The 19812-nt window shown below is 43.9% G+C and overlaps 1 protein-coding gene across 1 annotated transcript in view; it reads left to right on the forward strand.

The window, feature by feature from the left end:
* Positions 1 to 19812, forward strand: part of LOC109897392 (transmembrane protein 104) — a 95039-nt gene that overhangs the window by 69087 nt on the left and 6140 nt on the right. The window contains exon 9 of the mRNA XM_031834658.1: positions 5510 to 5603. Within this exon, the coding sequence (XP_031690518.1) occupies positions 5510 to 5603 (94 nt within the window). The remainder of the gene's footprint in view (positions 1 to 5509; positions 5604 to 19812) is intronic.

Genomic DNA, 19812 nt, shown 5'->3' on the forward strand with positions numbered 1-19812 from the left:
GGGAACTGCGTGCAGGAACGTTGGTCACAATCTAAATTAAGGGTCTGTGTATAGTGCCAGAATTGTGGTTAAAACACAATCTTACTGTGTGTTCACCTGGCAACAAACCGCATGTTGACTAATTATTATGGCAAAAACAGAACTACTACAGGTTCTCCTGTCATTGTTATCAGATAGGATGTTGTCCCTAGGGGTCTGTTTGCTTGTCTCTTGCTTCCAGAAGTACTCTAATGGTCTGTGGAGAGAGTGTGTACCCTTTCAGCCGGGGTAATAGAATAAATCAGTGTTTGTATCCGTCTTCAGCCTGGTCACTTTTGCAGTTTTCATCTCTGACTTATTGTTTATTGCATTTCACTCAAGTGTGTGATTGTGGCAGGTTTGGTGTTGCTCACCGTTGTCTGATATTGAGGCAAGAACTGGCTGATGTTTAAAAATGTCATTGTCATCAAAAATGAAACACTCCTAGTCATGATTGAGGGTGTCACTCTGCCAGAACAAAATCATCAGCACACCGCGAAGAGAGGGAAGGAAAATAATGTTTTCTCCATGACAGGGTTTGTTCTCACTATGGATACTTTTATTGCATACGTTTGAAACGTAAGCACTCTGGGTCAGGAAAGAACATGCATAGACAAAAATCTATTTCAGTGCAGCGCAGGGAAGAGTGAGATGAACAAATCAGTAGAGTGTCTTGAATGTAGAATTAAATGCATCGAAACCGAGTGCCAGTCAACCTTCCTAAGACATGGAACTCTACCTATATTGCCTTTGTTTTTCCCCTTTATGTACTTGGCAGGGAGTGCTTTGCTTCCTGTGTCTCCTTGACAGTCCTAAATAAGTCCACCTGAGTGCTTGGCTGGCCCGTGGGCACTGACTCCGTCTACACCAAACCTTATTAATAGCAGAACCGCCTTTCAAATGAAAGATCACTGAACACAGATGGCGCTGAGGGCTAGGGATTTGAAAGGACATGTTTTCACTGTCATTGGTTCTGAGGATTATAATAGCTGGCCCAAAATGGATTTGAATTGAATCACAATCCCAACTGCTTTATTAGTGATGTTGTCCTCAAGTCAGAAGCCATGAATGAAATAGCCTTTGATTAGTGAAGACTGATATCATCCCCATGCCATGTTAATATATGCTGTCACAACAATTTTCAAAGGTGTGTGTGTTATTGACTCAGTGAAGTTCATTGTTCAGGAGAGGAGATTTGTGTGTTGACCTGCCAGTTCAGTCAGCTATGGCGACATGACTCACTGACCACAAGCAGACTACCTCCAGATGCCCCTCTCCATTTCCTATAGCTCTAAAAACGTCCGTCTAAGGCTCTGAATTTGCAACGTTTATTTTAATGAGCTTTCTTTTGGCCTTTTCACCTCCTTGTCCCTGTCTCTAGGCTCATTTTCCGTCCTATAGTAAGATGGTGCAGTGTGTGTAGTTCTATGGAGACTAGGTAAGTGTTATCTCCTGCAGCAGTGCCTCTTGTCGCTCTGTTCCTCCGTCTCTCTCTCTCTGCCCCCCCCTGTGCCCTCCTGCTCCTAAGGCCCTGCCAACACTGGGTCTGAGTCACTCTACAGCACATGGCATCTGATGCCCTCTCCCCTCACCCACACGCTCTCTGTTCCTCTCCTTCTCATACTGTACACAAGCCATGCCTCTCTTGCCTCCAGCCCTGCCCCTCTGCCTGCCTTCCCTTCCGGTCCTGGCCTTGGCATTGCTTGCCAGTGTGATGCCACCCCGTTCCCCATCCCATTTGTCATTGCCATCACAAAACCTTGTTGGCGAAATGGTTTCTTCCATCTCTGCTCTCTCTGTCAGAGATGAAAGGCTCTCTCCAACTCTCTGTAAGTCACTGCAAGTCACTGCTGGCCTTCACCGACAAATCCTTATCAAGATACAGCACAGAGCTGTTTTTGCTGTTTGTATTCTTTATCCATTTCAATTGTTTTGTGTTGCTTCCTCTGGCTGTTGTGCTGTGGTTAAGTGCAGTCCAGTGTCCTGAGGCCTTATTGTCTGGCTGTGGTGGTGGGAGGTTGTAATTGGTTAGAGGAGGGGGTCTTGATTCATGTGTGGTGCTGACTGCACAAGAAGGGTGAAATTCATCAGCCACTATGCCTCCCCACTCTTATTTTTATTTTTTTATAAACAAGATCAGTTTTAAAATGATAACTTTGTTTCTTTTCTCGTTTGCATCATCTCCTGTTTTCTTACTTTTTTGTTTGTTTTAAAAACATTTTTATTTCATAGCAGACCCCTCCAGCCACATGCGCACAACTGCCTTAACACCAGGCCAACACCAGAGTCTCATCCACAGAACTATCTCCTCTTCTGTAGAGACCATATGTTGCCTCCAGCTATGGCAGTGTAAAGGTCCCGTTCTAACATGCTCTTCACGTTCATGGAGAATCTCTGTTTATATGGGTCTTTGTCCGGTCCAGTAGACTCTCTCTCTCTCCAATGTAAAGCCTTGAGGGCCCTTTTTATTTTACCTTTATTTAACTCGGCAAGTCAGTTAAGAACCAATTCTTATTTTCAATGACGGCCTAGGAACAGTGGGTAAACTGCCTTGTTCAGGGGCAGAACAACAGATTTTTACCTTGTCAGCTCGGGGATTTGATCTTGCAACCTTTCGGTACTAGTCCAATGCTCTAACCCTAGGCTACCTGCTGCCCTATTCTTGACAAGCGCATATCCCCCACTTCTGAGATGGCATATACCATGTCTTCTCAGGCCAAGAGTGGTAGCAGTCCATCACTTGGTGGCAGATGGATGGGAGGTATCATCAGGCCTGTGATGGACTGTTGTCTGGCTGGAGGATGAAGTATGACACGTTAGACTGTCTCATACCACAGGTACAGAGACAGACCCAGGCACCACTGACCATTCAGCGCTGAAATATGTCTCACTGTCACTCAACCGTTAACGACTTAACCTTCTTTAGGACAGTCCACACTTTCCATAATACCTCCTCCATTACACATTAATGAGTATTGCAAATGTATGTCCGTCGCTCCAAGATGTAGTACATTTTCGGGAATTCTGCACTGATTTGTAGCAGTCACTCGTAGCTGGTATTAAGTACTATTCAGCACTTTCGTCTCCTGACACGTGGGATTCACAATTCTCATCCATAATTCTGGAAATAATGTCTTAACTTCTTATTGTTGGGGGGCAGTATTGAGTAGCTTGGATGAATAAGGTGCCCAGAGTAAACTGCCTGCTACTCAGGCACAGAAGCTAAGATATGTACATTATTAGTAGATTAGGATAGAAAACACTCTGAAGTTTCTAAAACTGTTTGAATGATGTCTGTGAGTATAACAGAACTCCTATGGCAGGCAAAAACCTGAGAAAATATTCAACCAGGAAGTCGGAAATCTGAGGTTTGTAGTTTTTCAACTCTTTGCCTATCCAAGATAGTGTACATTTGGTCCGATTGCACTTCCTAAGGCTTCCACTATATGTCAACAGTCTTTAGAACCTTGTTTGAGGCTTCTACTGTGAAGGAGGAGAGAATGAGAGCTGTTTCAACCAGAGGTCTGGTAGAAGGCCATGAGCTCAGTCAGGCGCGCGCCCGTGAGAGGTAGCTGCGTTCCATTGCATTTCTAAAGACAAAGGAATTCTCCGGTTGAAACATTATTGAAGTTTTATGTTAAAAACATCCTAAAGATTGATTCTATACATCGTTTGACATGTTTCTACGAACTGTAACGGAACTTTTTTACTTTTCGTCTGGCCTGCGCGTCGTGAATATTGATTTGTGAACTAAATGCGCGAACAAAAAGGAGGTATTGGACATAAATGATGGACTTTATCGAACAAAACAAACATTTATTGTGGAACTGGGATTCCTGGGAGTGCATTCTGATCATCAAAGGTATTTGAATACTTATAATGCTATTTCTGACTTCTGTTGACTCCACAACATGGCGGGTATCTGTATGGCTTGTTTTTGTGTCTGAGCGCCGTACTCCGATTATTGGTGTGCTTTTTCCGTAAAGTTTCAAAAATAATCTGACACAGTGGTTGCATTAAGGAGAAATGTATCTAAGGTTCCATGCATAACACTTGTGTATCTTTTATCAATGTTTATTATGAGTATTTCTGTAAATTGATGTGGCTCTCTGCAAAATCACCGGATGTTTTGGAAGCAAAACATTACTGAACTTAACGCGCCAATGTAAACTCAGATTTTTTTATATAAATATGAACTTTATCGAACAAAACATACATGTATTGTGTAACATGAAGTCCTATGAGTGTCATCTGATGAAGCTCATCAAAGGTTAGTGATTAATTTTTATCTCTTTCTGCTTTTTGTGACTCCTGTCTTTGGCTGGAAAAATGGCTGTGTTTTTCTGTGACTAGGTACTGACCTAACATAATTGTTTGGTGTGCTTTCATCGTAAAGCCTTTTTGAAATCGGACACTGTGGTGGGATTAACAAGAAGTGTATCTTTAAAATGGTGTGAAATACTTGTATGATTGAGGAATTTTAATTATGAGATTTCTGTTGTTTGAATTTGGCGCCCTGCACTTTCACTGGCTGTTGTCATATCGATCCCGTTAGCGGGATCTCAGCCGTAAGAAGTTTTTAAATGAGTCTGGTCCCACCCTTCCGTGTCGGCTGGTCTCACTCTGTTGCGTCCTTGGCATTAGCATCCAGCCAGCACTGTACCCTTCCCTGTCCCCAGTGGATGGCCTCCTTGTGCAGGTAGAGGCTGTCAACATTCTCTGTCCTGTCTCACACTTATGTCACCAACACTGACCACTGTGTCCTGCCCCCACAACCCATGGGCCCACCCTGTAAATACAGCACAGAGGGAAGGGGAGAGCTATGGGTGGGGGAGGGTGGAGTTAGGGAGGTTCATGGGAGGGGTCAGAGGTCCTGGAGATGGAGAGTGACTGGAGCAGATCAGTTTTCTGAGTGGAACATTTCTCCATCTGTATCTTTCTGTCTTTCTGTCTCCACTTTTGTCTCCTGATTGAGCTCTCACCCCCAGGCCCTGTTAGAGATCATTGTGTTTGACTGTGTGAGTTCTACCCTGCAGGCTCCTCTTCAGATGACATGCCACTGAAGTGACTGGCCTTGAGATCACACGTCACTCAACGTCCGCTATCAGACATGGGATTGTCAGAGAGAATGGGATAGATGGGGAATAGAGAGAGGGTGCTGAAGCCACTGATGATTGCAACTCTCGATAAGACCCATCTTTGTTATGAGGCAATCGGTACTATGATGGCTTCAAAGAATTTCAACTTAAATGTTTTATTTTGGGGTTTGGCATCTTGGTGTATATTGGGTGGAAAGGGAATAAATCGCCTCATGTTCTCATGAGACAGAGTTTTATCTCTATTTTCATCTTGGAAAAATCCAATTGTACCATTTGTCATTTATTTCCCATGCTGTGGAAGTATAAACACAACCCAAACACACACTGGTTTGTGAATATGTTGTATAAAGTGATTTCCAATGTGTTTTAAGATGATCTCTCCCTCTTTACAGAGCATATTCACTGTGATGTTGGGCCCTTTCGTCTTCTTCGATGCTCAGAAGACTAAATACCTCCAGATCCTCACCTCACTCATGCGCTGGATCGGTAAGAGTAACCTATCTTACCTTAAGGTATACAAACACCATAGGCTGATAAAGGTTGCTCTGGACAGGCTCAAGGCACACATCTTCAAATAATCACATTAAATGTGGTTCTCAATTTATTTTGTAGGCAGAGCAATTCAAGCTGTGAAATTCCCAGGAACTTTATCGAAACGGTAAATCGGTCATGGGTATTTATTTAGGAAGCACTTTAATGTGCATTATCTCTTCCAAGTTTGTCTGCATGATGGAGGGTGTGTCTTTCCTTCCATTAAATATCACACTCCATTATCCCCGGGTCACGGTCTCACGCCTTCTCCCAGATTGCTCTTTGTCACTGTTGCAAATGTTTAGAAAAAAACAACACTTTATTCCACCTGGCTGACGGTCTGAACATTGGTGGGAGCAGTCCTCCTCTTCCTCTCCCTCTTTCATTCCTCTCCCCTCTCCTCTCTGTGGCTCCTGTGCCTGGGACCGTCGATCATATTGCAGTCCTGCTCCGTGTCCTGATTCCCATCTCCTCTCATCCCTCAGCCTGACAGGCCTGACAGCCCGTCCCAGGCCTGATTGGACCGTCACTCACAGGGCGACGAACGAAAATAAACCGCCCGTCCTGGACCTGCTGTTAAAATCACAACACTACTGAATCATGGCTCTGCCGCCACCCCCGTGTGGACATACTACTGGCACCCACAACAACACACAGGGCAGACACACACACACACACACACACACACACACACACAGGCGCGCATGCACAAACACACACACACAGTTGCGTGCACATAAATAACACACACTGTTCATTATCTGGCTATCTACAAAGCACCCTGGGATTCTGGCTACACCCCTTCCACTCCACTTTATATCCCCGCCCTCCCCTGGCTCTACCTGTGATTGATTGGCTGTGTCACCTCTACAGGCCTCTCTACAGCACCAGCTAATGATTCAAAATGGCCGCAGTGGCAGCTCTTTGTTTCCTTACTGCACCGGTGCCACGGAGCATGGGGATAGATGGCCTGCCTTTAAAGCATAGGGCACTGAAGGCTGAGGGGTTTATGCAGCCATCAAACACAGGGTTGGAGACCGTTTTAAATCCTATAAGAAAAACATTATGGGCCAAGGTTTAGGAGGAAAAGACGGCTGAAGAAAAATGAATGGGCTGGACAGCATGCTTGAGTCCTAAATCTCTAGTGTCAATTTTTATTTATTTTTTCAGTTTAGGTAAGTTTCTAATGTTTAGCTAATCTCAGAGGAATTCACTTTGGAGACCTAACCTAATTGATCAATTTAAGTACTGCTTTTATTTTTTACATGAAAGGCAAGTGGCTGTCTAAAGACGTATTCAACTGATTTTGCCCTCTGAAATTTGTGTTGAAGAGTTTTCTGGCAATTTATGTGATGCTGTTATCAGGACAGGGGCAGCATAGCCTGTCTGACCTCTCCACCCTGTCTCTACAGAGTCTCTAGTCTCATTTTCACACAGAAACCGCATCTGTCTGTACTAGATTTGCTGCTAAACCTTTAGGGCTTGTTTGTCTGGCTATACCAGCCTATCCAACCCTGAAAGAGAGAGCTCACTGACAAAGGTCTCGAGTAATTGGATGCGCAATAAAAAAATACATCCGGCAAATGGAAAAATGTTCCTCCATTCGGTAACGCATAAGTACACTGAACAAAAATATAAATATAAATAAATATGCAACCATTTCAAAGACAATTTCACTTAGTTACAGTTTAAGGAAATCAGTCAATTGAATCAATTCATTAGGCCCTAATATATGGACTTCACATGACACGGACTACAGCTGTGCATTTATTGGTCACAGATACCTTTTTTTTTAAAGGTAGGGGAGTTGTCAGAAAACCAGTCAGTATCTGGTGTGACCACCATTTGCCTCATGCAGCGCGACATCTCTTGTTGATTGTGGCCTGTGGAATGTTTTTCCGCTGTGTGAAGTTGCTGGATATTGGCGGGAACTGGAACATGCTGTCGTACAGGTTGTATCCAGAGCATCCCAAACATGTTCAATGGGTGTCATGTCTGGTGAGTATGCAGGCCATTGAAGAACAGGGACATTTTCAGCTTCCAGGAATTGTGTACAAATCCTTGCGACATGGGGCTGTGCATTATGCTGAAACATGAGGTGATGGCGGCAGATGAATGGCAACGGGCATGACAATGGGCATCAGGATCTCGTCACGGTATCTCAGTGCATTCAAAATGTGATTGTGTTTGTTGTCTGTAGCTTATGCCTGCTCCTACCATAACCCCACCGCCATCATGGGGCACTCTGTTCACAATGTTGACATCAGCAAACCGCTCGCCCACACATCTGCCCAGTACAGTTAATTATCGGGTTTCATCCGGTCTCAGAAGATCTGCAGGTGAAGAAGCCAGCTGTGAAGGTCCTGGGCTAGCATGGTTACAGGCCAGTTGGACGTCCTGTCAAATTCTCTACACTGACGGCTTATGGTAGAGAAATTAACATTCAATTATCTGGCAACAGATCTGGAGGATTTACTGTGGTCAGCATGCCAATTCATGCTCCCTCAACTTGCGACATCTGTGGCATTGTGACAAAACATCTGTGACAAAACTGCACATTTTAATGGCATTTTATTGTCCCCAGGGATGTAAACAAATTTGTACACAACATTTTACTGAAATACGCTATTTGTGCATATGGGACATTTTTGGGATCTTTTATGAAACATGGGACCAGCACTTTACATGTTTCGTATATATTTTTGTTCAGTGTATATATTAGTTTTTTATGGCATGATGCTCTGGCCATAAACTTAAAGCGAGCGAGTGGGTTCAGCACAAAGGGTACCACTTCAAGGCAAATAATTGATTACCGAGCCAATGCATCGTCAGCCAGAATGTATTCTGTGTCTTTTTCTCCATGACTGTTATTGGGTCATTTATACAATCTTTAGCTGTCCTTCTTTCAAAGTTATAGCCTCTGGCACCAGTTCAATGTTTGCGAGGTAACCTATGTTTTCCAATTCCTCAAACGTTTCCCATTTAAAAGCGATTTTGATTATGTATGTGGTCATTTCGAGGGCCTTGTGGTTAAAGAGGATGTGTTATGCTCTCAAGGCATTGATTGTCTGTCCTGTTAAAGATACTGTGCTTTATCGTTGCCCTGCAGCAAGAAAATGGGACTCGGGAGTGATTCATTTCACCTGTTATCCATTTTATCACGTGTCCTCTGACTCATCTCCTCACTCTGATTTAGCTCCACTCTTTTCACCCACTGAAGCTGCTGAATTGGACACGTTGTTGGACTTGAATGCCGGGGCGGCAGGGTAGCTTAGTGGTTAGAGCGTTGGACTAGCGTTGGACTAGCCGAAACCGAAAGGTTGCAAGTTCAAATCCCTGAGCTTTCATTCTGCCCCCGAACAGGCAGTTAACCCACTGTTCCTAGGCCGTCATTGAAAATAAGAATTTGTTCTTAACTGACTTGCCTAGTTAAATTAAAATAAAATACGCGTGTACTGTAGCATAGCTTATGTCTTGGCGAAGGTTGTGACTTAACAAAGCTTTGGTCTCAAGGGAGGAATTTAATACCAACGATATAGTGAAACTAATAGTAAACCTCTTATTTCTGTCACGATGATGGGATTCATGATTGTTTTAAGAATGTCATTAGTATGCACTGTGAATACGTCTCTGGATTAGGCCCATGGTTTTACACCTTCAGGTACCAGGTATCTTCGAATCATCCTGTGACTCCTTCTCCGCACCTTAAAGCCCCCAAATAAGCATGAACAACAGATCCTCATTAATGTTAATGAAGTGTCGCTAACAAAACAAAACCCTCAAATGTAAGAATATATATATTTTTTTTATGAGACAGCTTATGATGAGACTGAGAATGTCTTAATGTCTTGTTTGAAACTCGTAACAAGTCCTCCAGGGTTTTTTTTTTTGTCAAATGATTTCCATAATGACACTGATGTAGTACAGTATGGTACGTTTTTAGACAGCAATTATATTAATGTTCTTGTCACTCTGAAACCATATCACTACATCGAACCACAGGATTCTCACCTATTGACAACTCATATATTTTAATAAGCAATTAGTGCTACTGAGGTTTTCCTTTTTTTCTAGTGCCAACCAGTATGCAGTTATCCTTTAAATTATAACTGCATTATAGCAAACTGTCTGACAAAACTGACAGTGCATGTTAGTCACCTTTTTCTTCATTTTTACATTAGCCTGCATTTGCCGGATTTAATGAATTTCCACCACTATCAGATCCTTTCTTGTCTTCTAAGATACCAGATATTGATACCTGCGTAGTTATGTCCCCCGTTCAGCCACTTCCATCTCCATTCTTTTCTTATGGCCCTTCTCTTTCATACTCATTACTCGCCCTAGACAAGGAGCCAGGTGGCCAGGCTCACCTGCCTGCCTCTCCACTCACCCATGATGCCCTATGGGGGGGTGGGGGGGTGATGATAGTGGTGGATGAGGGGTGCAGAGCAGTGTGGGGAATGTTAGGTGAGATGTGTTGAAACCCTGTGCCCTGCTCACTGCCTGTGGCCTTGTCAGTGTCACTCAGCTGAGCCCCCCTGTCCAAACAAGCTCACTACACACGTTTTGTCTTCCCCCACTGTGGACATAGTAGTCCATATGTGTATTCCTCTTGTAACTCCATCTCCTTTCCCAGTTGTGATCCCATCACTCTGCTTGTAGCTGCTTCTGTCCATGGTCCCACTTTGCTGGAGCCATTAGAAACTTTGTGTAGCCCTGTTTCCAGACCCATTTGCGTTTCCCGTTCGTGTTTATTATTCCTCCTACTCTATACTCGGTTCCCCTGACCCATCTTTTAATGTCACAGTTCTGTTGCCTGATGACCTCATAGGCTCTTAGTTGAATGACTATATCGCTCACATACTGCACCCAGTCTCTATGAACTCCCGTAGGTGCTCACACGCTTGTTTGTTGAAACCCATCTCCATTGGGTGAGTTATGTGAATAGATAAAGCTTGCTGCCTTGTTACCTTGTCCCCATCCTCTCTAGCAGCACACTGTGAAGAGAAAGAGGGGGATCATTATCTGCACTCGACAGCAGACCGGGAGGAGGGTTAAGAGCCGGCGCTTTAATTGATATTGAGTGGAGAGGAATAGACGGAAAGGCACCTAGCTCGGTAAACGAGCATTATTCACCCCGCTTCTGTCTCCACAGGGATGGATGGATGGATAGGTGAAGAGCCTCCGAGGCACTATTTATTACCCTTACAGCCATGGCATATAGATCCTACTGTATGCTGGGAATGGAGAAATCATGCATTCTGAGAACACTGTCCTCCCACTGTCACATTTGTTTTTCTAGACATGGTGAGCTACACCACCCCAGCCAAGCTTTGTGTGGAGTAACCTCTGGCTCAATAGGAAAAGAGGCTGTGAAATCAACTAGGGCTTTTACTCTCTCTGGAGAAATGAATAGCTGAAACCACAGGCCCCAGCCCACAGTGATCTGTGGATCCCTATCCAGTCCATCCCACTGTCTTGGTTTAGGGAGTAACCAGGGAGCGTTACAGCTACCTATTGCCATTTCAAGCAGAGAGAGAGGGTAGTATTTGTTTTTGAAGGTCAGGGAGGGACCTCTACTAGTGGCTGATTGAGCAGAACCTAAGAGTTTGCCCAGAGAGGCTAATGTAGAGTGCGTCTCACGGGGAATGTTGAAGTATGGCTGGGCGTTCATGAACTTTCCAACATCAGCACAGCTCAGAAGTCCTGAAATTTGCATTAAAGGAAAACTGCAGATTGGAATGCATCATTCCTTTTCTTGTCACAACGGACATTACTTCTAGTCAACACTGACCATGGAGTTGTTCAGATAGAAAATATGTCTTCAATCAAATGTATTTATAATGCCCTTTTGACATCAGCCGATGTCACAAAGTGCTGTACAGAAACCCAGCCAAAACCCCAAACAGCAACCAATGCAGATGTAGATGTCTTAGTTTGACACTTCTCTTTCAGAAACAAAACATAAACCGAGCTCAGATCCGCTTTACTCACATCTCTGTTGAGTTTTGATATATACAGTGGGGCAAAAAAGTATTTATTCAGCCACCAATTGTGCAAGTTCTCCCACTTAAAAAGATGAGAGAGGCCTGTAATTTTCATCATAGGTACACTTCAAGTATGACAGACAAAATGAGAAAAGAAATCCAGAAAATCACATTGTAGGATTTTTAATGAATTTATTTGCAAATTATGGTGGAAAATAAGTATTTGGTCACCTACAAACAAGCAAGATTTCTGGCTCTCACAGACCTGTAACTTCTTCTTCTTCCTCCACTCGTTACCTGTATTAATGACACCTGTTTGAACTTGTTATCAGTATAAAAGACACCTGTCCACAACCTCAAACAGTCACACTCCAAACTCCACTATGGCCAAGACCAAAGAGCTGTCAAAGGACACCAGAAACAAAATTGTAGACCTGCACCAGGCTGGGAAGACTGCATCTGCAATAGGTAAGCAGCTTGGTTTGAAGAAATCAACTGTGGGAGCAATTATTAGGAAATGGAAGACATACAAGACCACTGATAATCTCCCTCGATCTGGGGCTCCACGCAAGATCTCACCCCGTGGGGTCAAAATGATCACAAGAACGGTGAGCAAAAATCCCAGAACCACACGGGGAGACCTAGTGAATGACCTGCAGAGAGCTGGGACCAAAGTAACAAAGCCTACCATCAGTAACACACTACGCCGCTAGGGACTCAAATCCTGCAGTGCCAGACGTGTCCCCCTGCTTAAGCCAGTACATGTCCAGGCCCGTCTGAAGTTTGCTAGAGAGCATTTGGATGATCCAGAAGAAGATTGGGAGAATGTCATATGGTCAGATGAAACCAAAATATAACTTTTTGGTAAAAACTCAACTCGTCGTGTTTGGAGGTCAAAGAATGCTGAGTTGCATCCAAAGAACACCATACCTACTGTGAAGCATGGGGGTGGAAACATCATGCTTTGGGGCTGTTTTTCTGCAAAGGGACCAGGATGACTGATCCGGGTAAAGGAAAGAATGAAAACCTCCTTCCATCAGCAAGGGCATTGAAGATGAAACGTAGCTGGGTCTTTCAGCATGACAATGATCCCAAACACACCACCCGGGCAACGAAGGAGTGGCTTCGTAAGAAGCATTTCAAGGTCCTGGAGTGGTCTAGCCAGTCTCCAGATCTCAACCCCATAGAAAATTATTGGAGGGAGTTGATGAACATGAAGTCCATGTTGACCAGCAACAGCTCCAAAACATCACTGCTCTAGAGGAGATCTGCATGGAGGAATGGGCCAAAATACCAGCAACAGTGTGTGAAAACCTTGTGAAGACTTACAGAATAGTTTGACCTATGTCATTGTCAACAAAGGGTATATAACAAAGTATTGAGAAACTTTTGTTATTGACCAAATACTTATTTTCCACCATAATTTGCAAATAAATCCATTAAAAATCCTACAATGTGATTTTCTGGATTTTTTTTCTCATTTTGTCTGTCATAGTTGAAGTGTACCTATGATGAAAATTACAGGCCTCTCTCATCTTTTTAAGTGGGATAACTTGCACAATTGGTGGCTGACAAAATACTTTTTTGCCCCACTGTATATATAGAGAAATACACGTAGGCAGCTTTTTTCCCTATTTGTTTTTGGGCACCTCTTCTTGATCCTTTTTAGTATTGGTGTTTGGTGTTTCATTTTGTAATGAGACCTTAGTTTTGATAGTGAACACAATTTCTAGGAGGTGATTAGGGGAAAACTTGTAGGATGTCTTCTGCTGTGGTGTTGCCTGGGGTCAGTTGTAGCTCAATACCCTGACAACTAAGCCCTTAATCATGACTGTTGACTTCCGTCCCCCGCTCACCTCACCGTGTTGTCGTCGTCGCCTCCATTTCCTTGTCTGAGAGGGAGGTGAGGGAGGACTGTGCTTCTAGAATGTAGTTTTAACTGCAGTCTGGTGTTGTAGTGTACACTCTTTCTTTGGGTTTCGTCATTGATTGGCAGGAATACTAGAGGTCAAATGCACAACTTGCTTTGAACATTTTACCTTTGTCTCATTTGAAAAAAATGTCAGACCTGAACAGGATTTGATATTGAAGACAGAAGCAGACGAGAATTTGGTTTATTTATATCTTGTCTGCCTTGTACGTCCATTGCATCACGAGCCAAGCTTTCTATGCTCAATAAATTATTTGATATGGTCAGAAGAAAAAATACATTTATATTCTGCAAGAACTGAATGTTTAATTACTGTTGGATGGGTGTTTTAACTAACCTGGTGCAACCACCCACTGAATTTACATAAACATTTGACTTCTATTAGTTTGTTATACAATTTAAAAAAATGTCAGCAGTAGCACAGAAGAGGTTGTTGGTTTTAAACGTTTGTGGTTGAGAAGTTAAAGGGGGGGGGGGGGCTGACCTCAAGGCAGCCTCAAGCGGATGTGTTTTCGAGATCCCAGTGTTTGGAGCGTGGCTTAGCTCAGCCTTATGGTAAGGAAGGTAGGTGCATTTTGTTTCTAATCTTTGGCCGAATGTGCAATTTGCAGCGGCGCGGTTGAGCGATTGGACTAATTGATGTTTTCGTGAACACTGTAGATAACGTCATGGAGTTGAACTCTGCTCTGCCCGGTGGAGTTGAGCTGCTGTATGGGGTGTTAAATGGCAGCCCTGCTGCGGTACTGCACACCCTGATCACGGGGCTTGTCTCGAAGTAGCCAGGCTAGCAGGCCATTATCACCAGCTATCACACACGCCGTGGCTGTTCTCTCCCCCTGCTTCTGATAACCAAGACTATGCCATTATAGGATATCACCAAAAAAACATCTGCAGTAAAAGATTCTGCAAACCCAGAAATCGGACAAACTGCCAGAGCTGCTCATTGCCACTGAGACTCAACGAAGTGGTCTCATCTAATTTAAAGGGCAACTCCACCACTTTTCAAACTCATTTTCATTATCTCCAGCACAATACCAGTGTCTACATATGTGAAAACTGTGCATTTCTATGTTTTATAGAAAAAAATAATGTTAAAATGTTTTAAACACTTTTTTTACTTTTAAATCTTACCCTGTGATGAGAGAATGTCCTTTCTTATTGTTTTAACCACAGATCATAGAAACACTGTTTTCACAAATTATGTAAACACTGGTTTGGTGCTGGAGATAATTAAAATGAGTTTGAAAAGTGGTGGAGTTGCCCTTTAATTAATGATGGGATGATTGCTGCAAAGGAGTGCTGCTGGAGTGGGACTTGGATTTGAATCTGTTAGGCAATGGAAGTAGCAAGAGGCCAGTTTGTATACCAGTAGAGATTAATGTTCCTATCTACTGTCAAAGCCTTTGCTAGAATAATATCCCGTATGTCTTTTAATGTCAGAAAGATGAAAGCACATGAAAAGCCCTTGACCTGTCAACTGTTATTATAGACACTTCTTCCCACATCAAGCGCAAAAGCAATGGTACAGGGAGTGTACTACTCACAAAATCAGAACAGTGGTGTGCTTCAAAGCTCCTCACCTGAAGTCTGAAGTCATTTTGTGCTCCTTAATGAAGTCAAGGAAACCCGTCACAGGACAGCGGCTGAAGAGGAGTCCGTCTTCCACAGATACTGTATTCTACAGTTCCTTGGGGGGTTGAGAGTGCCGGCCAACCTTGGCTTAACCGCAAACTCTTTGTTTGCTACCACTGGAGATACGTGCCTCCTCTGGGGGGCGTTTAAGTTTAAACATTCCCCAGATGGTCATTGCCATCCCCATTGAAGTGCTATATATCACCGATAGCAGTTATGTGGATGTGATATGTGACTGTTTGACACCTACACAATGCACTCAGTCCCTCCCCGATGCCGTATGACGAGTGTAACCTGCAGACAGGCGTGAAGAGCAGAGAGTGTTAATGTAAAAGTCCAGGTGATCACCATATCATCAGAGATATCCCTGCAAAGAAAATGGCTCATCCCATCTGAATTCATGAGTTTTTCACCTGAGTGTCCATCGATGGAGAGGCAAGAAGGAGTGTCCATTGTTAATTGAGGATTACCAGGAGGGTGAAAAGAGTGCTTCAGAGTAGACTCCATCAGGAAGTCAATGCCACTGCCCTTTAGAGAAAGGAGAGCAATATGGCCACAAGAAGGAATGTAAAATGTACCATTTTTAAATATTTTTTTAATCATTACGGCGGTGAAAAATGTTTAATTTGCTGTGAATTTATGATGCAATGACTTACTTAATGCTGGCTCTATGCTATTACCAATGGCTTGTAATCTGACTAACTATGTTGGATTTTCTCTCCACTGTCCCCGTGCCTCTAAAGCACTCCTAGTGATCAAAGAGTTCCTCCTATTCCTCGCAGTTAGACAGATAAAACATTGAGATTCTCAGTTAAGGCTCCACCAAGTACTATAAAACCCACACATGGTTGCCCTAACTCGTGTAGCATGATCCAGTTGCAAAGGAATGATGAATGAGTACATTATCAAAATGTACTTTGTTCTACTTAGTGTCCAGTTCTTTCATCTTATCAATTATCATTCTCTTTCAAAGATAAGAGTTAGTTCAGTGCCTTAAGTAAGACAAATGAGGCCTTGTCTTTAATGAGCACTAAAGCATGATAGTTGGGATCAGAGCCATAGAGAAATTCTCTGTCACTCCATCTCCTCTGCCATAGGAGAGAAATTCTAGCTGTGTCAAAGATTGCTGCCAATGTCATTCCACTCTAATACCATGTGATACATCTTGACCTGAAAGTCATGGTTAAAAAAACATCTTTCACCCAAACTCTCCCTGCCCTTCACACTGTCTGATCAGCCTGTGTTGATACCCGCGGAGCCGCTATGCCTTTTTGCCATTCACTATCAATTTGAGGCGCGATGCCGAGCCTCCTTGTCCCAAACTTAGCCTGTGCCGCCGTATGGTAGGAAAAGAGCAACGTTTTCTATCAGCTTTTTAAAGCGTGGCCCTTCCCTCATAAAGGAGCCAGTCACTGACCGTGTCGCCAGGGGTTTTACAGTTCAAACCCTGCCGAGAGGAGCGCGCTGGGCTGCGGCATCAGAGACAGATACATCAAGATGAAGAAGACTGTAACATAAATACCAGTGCCATTTTCCTCCAGGCTTCCATGGGCCTCACCGAGGGGATACGAGGGGAGTGTGATGAATCACTGTGCTTGTTGCACCACGACAACCTAACATTTCAGCCTTGCTGGCAGAGAAAAGACCTGTTGCTCTGGTGAAGGTTAAGCATCTGTACACTAGGTGTGCGTGGCGTCCCGTCCTATAAGACTCTTAATTAAACGCCCTCCGCCCATGTTCCTTCCTGTATAGCCTGTTACCGTTAATGTCAGGGAATAGAGGAGAAGCGTCTCCCGCTGTCCGTCCTCTGTCATGACCAGCGGGACGGCTCCTTTTGATGGCTGTTTCACACACAGCGGATGTACATTACTTCTCTGCGAGAGAGAGGGAGAGTACAGCAGGCAGACTGTCATACAGAACATTGTGTTCCATGCCTGAAGTGAGAGGGACAGCTGATAACCACCCCCACTGACAGTCTCTCATGTCCAGTCAGATGAAGATACAAAGACAACGTCACTACAATACACAGTGTATTCTCAGAGTCCCAATGTGGCTCATGTTAGCACATTGAGTGTTGACCTCATCTGCATAGTTTTTCCATATGTTTTGATGTGATGTCTTTGGGGATTATACTTGTTGTGAAGGTGTTATTTGCTCTTATTTGCCGATGTCCTTGAGTGCTGGTCCACTGCCCACTGTCCCATTCTCTACATAGACTGTGTTAAAACAGGATTCTGCTCTGGCTGCTTCTCCTGTCCTGAGCCAATGTTGACAATGGATGTAGGCCAGGTATCCATTAAATCTTGACTATCTGAGCTGAAATCCTCAACAGGTAGGACTTTGGCCACTGCTGGGCATCTTTATCTCAGTGTCCACCCCAAACTAAGTCCACACAAAGCACAAGGAAAAAGGTGTTTTTAAGAGTATCCTGTCCTATTTTAAGACGAGTAAGTAATCACATTAGTCAAAATAAGATGTTTGCATTTAGCCTGTTAGTTAACAACTCTTAAATTATTTCTGCTTGTTCTCTCCAAAGGCATAATCCCACTACTTGTTAGCTATCCTACTACCTCTGTCATTGGTCGTTTTTCCCCCATCCCCTCCTCAGAACATTATGTCCTTGTAATTGGAGTGAATCATTTCATCCCCCTGACATACATTAAAGTGCCACGGCAGAAGTACACAGTACCTGATTAATAGGGGCAGATTAAAACTCCACGTTCCCAGCCCCTTTCCCCCTTGCTAGCTCTGGAATATTTCACCTGTGCCCTGAAGAGTGTAAAAAAACAAAACATTGAAGGATTGGAGCAGAGGACTCCACTCCTGTCCCGACCTCACCTGATGCTAGTGAGAGACCTTGAAGGAGGATGAGGCTGCCGGTGGCACCCCTCTCCACCGTCTCCTCCCTATACCCCCTCCCACCGCCCCAGTTGCTGCAGATGAATTGGTAATCTGCTGGCCCCTCACTCAGGCCCTATCTAAAGAGCCAATCCATCCTCCCCCCTGACACTGATGGGTTGCCTCTCCTGGCAATTGGGCCCAGATAGATTCTGAGATATTGCCGGCAAGTACAAAAGAGCTTTGGCTCTACTCTAACCTGCATAGCTACACAGGGCTGTGTGGGTGTGTTTTGAAGTGGGATCCTAGTGGTATGGTGTAGTGGGGTGAGTAGTGAAGCAATGTGTGTTCTGAACGTCACCCCGTGTGAGTGTGATGAAAGCTGAGGAGTGGGCCGTGGAGTGCGTCTGTGACTGATTCCCAGTTTAATGGCCTGATTTGGATTTGGGAAGGTGAGGGGATGGATGGGGGGGGGGGGGCAGGCAGGCAGGAAACTGAGCCTTTAATAAGACTGGCATCCATGCTTAAAGCTCTCATTTAGTAACGCCCAGCCCAACAGCCACAGAGGCAGTCGCACCAATCGATTTGGGGATGGCCTTTGCGCAAACAGTAGGAGGTGGAGACGCTGACGCCTTTTGTACCACCCAGCCTCCAACCTCTGCTGACTTTGGGTTGGATGAACTGAGAGTCAGAGAGCCTTCACACACTGTATATAATCCATAGCATTCCTATAGGCTGTATTCTTTGCCTGCGGGATTGTTTCTGGATCAGGCAACTGGAAGGCAATATCTCACTAAGTGGTTTCGGTATTATCCTCATGAGGCTTAAAGCCTCCTGCCCTTTGATGGGGGGGGTTTAGGTCATATTGTTTCTGCAGTCAGGTGACTGATGCTGGCTTGTGTTTCTACCTGGATGGCCATGTTCAGGCATTAGCAGCATGGAGAACAGAGGAGGAAGCTGAGTTATGTGTCCGTCCTGGCCAGCTCAGCACTCTCCCACAGCCCATTAGGGCCTAAACGATCTTGCCTTGTCAACATTAATCGCTTTCAGATTAGCAATGGTAGAAGGCTTGTCCTTTAAAATGTATTTTTTAAAACAGTGGTGCTATAATGAAAGGTAGGGGTGGATTAGGGGAGGGCTACATAAAGGGATCATTCCAGAGGTTTGGCCCTAATCTGACCTCTGGGATGTTGCAATATCTGGACCCATCAAAAGCATTCAGGGATTAAGCGGTGTGTAGCTTTGCCTTGTTGGCATGCACCGGATCACAATTTGGCATCAGAAATATGCAATAATGTGAACCCGGTGACCCGAAGTCGAATGTAAAAAAAAATATATATTTATTATCTGTATCCTTAAATGCCTCCATGTCATTTCTTTACTCGGCCAATCCTATTACTGTTGTCATGAGATGATGTAGGTGTATTATAGATTTGGCCAATATTTAGCTTACAATTTAATTCACTTTTTACATTAAATATTTTACTTTACTCTGAGTATTTTTGTGTTTTAGTTTGCATTCAACCAAGTAAAATATGGGTTTGATTTGGTCTAAAGGAAATTTGAGCTTTATTTTACCGTAAAAGCTTCCCTTTCAACTCTCCTAGTAGATAGCCTCAAGGGAGCCTTGATTTAAACTGCATGAGGCTATAACAGTCCCTCTGTGGGAGCTGATTTTACCTGGTTGAAATGTCGTACACACAAATCAAAGTAATTTATATAGCCCGTCTTACATCAGCTGATATCTCAAAGTGCTGTACAGAAACCCAGCCTAAAA

This window comes from Oncorhynchus kisutch, linkage group LG10, assembly GCF_002021735.2.
Source record: "Oncorhynchus kisutch isolate 150728-3 linkage group LG10, Okis_V2, whole genome shotgun sequence".
NCBI classification, from domain to species: domain Eukaryota; kingdom Metazoa; phylum Chordata; class Actinopteri; order Salmoniformes; family Salmonidae; genus Oncorhynchus; species Oncorhynchus kisutch.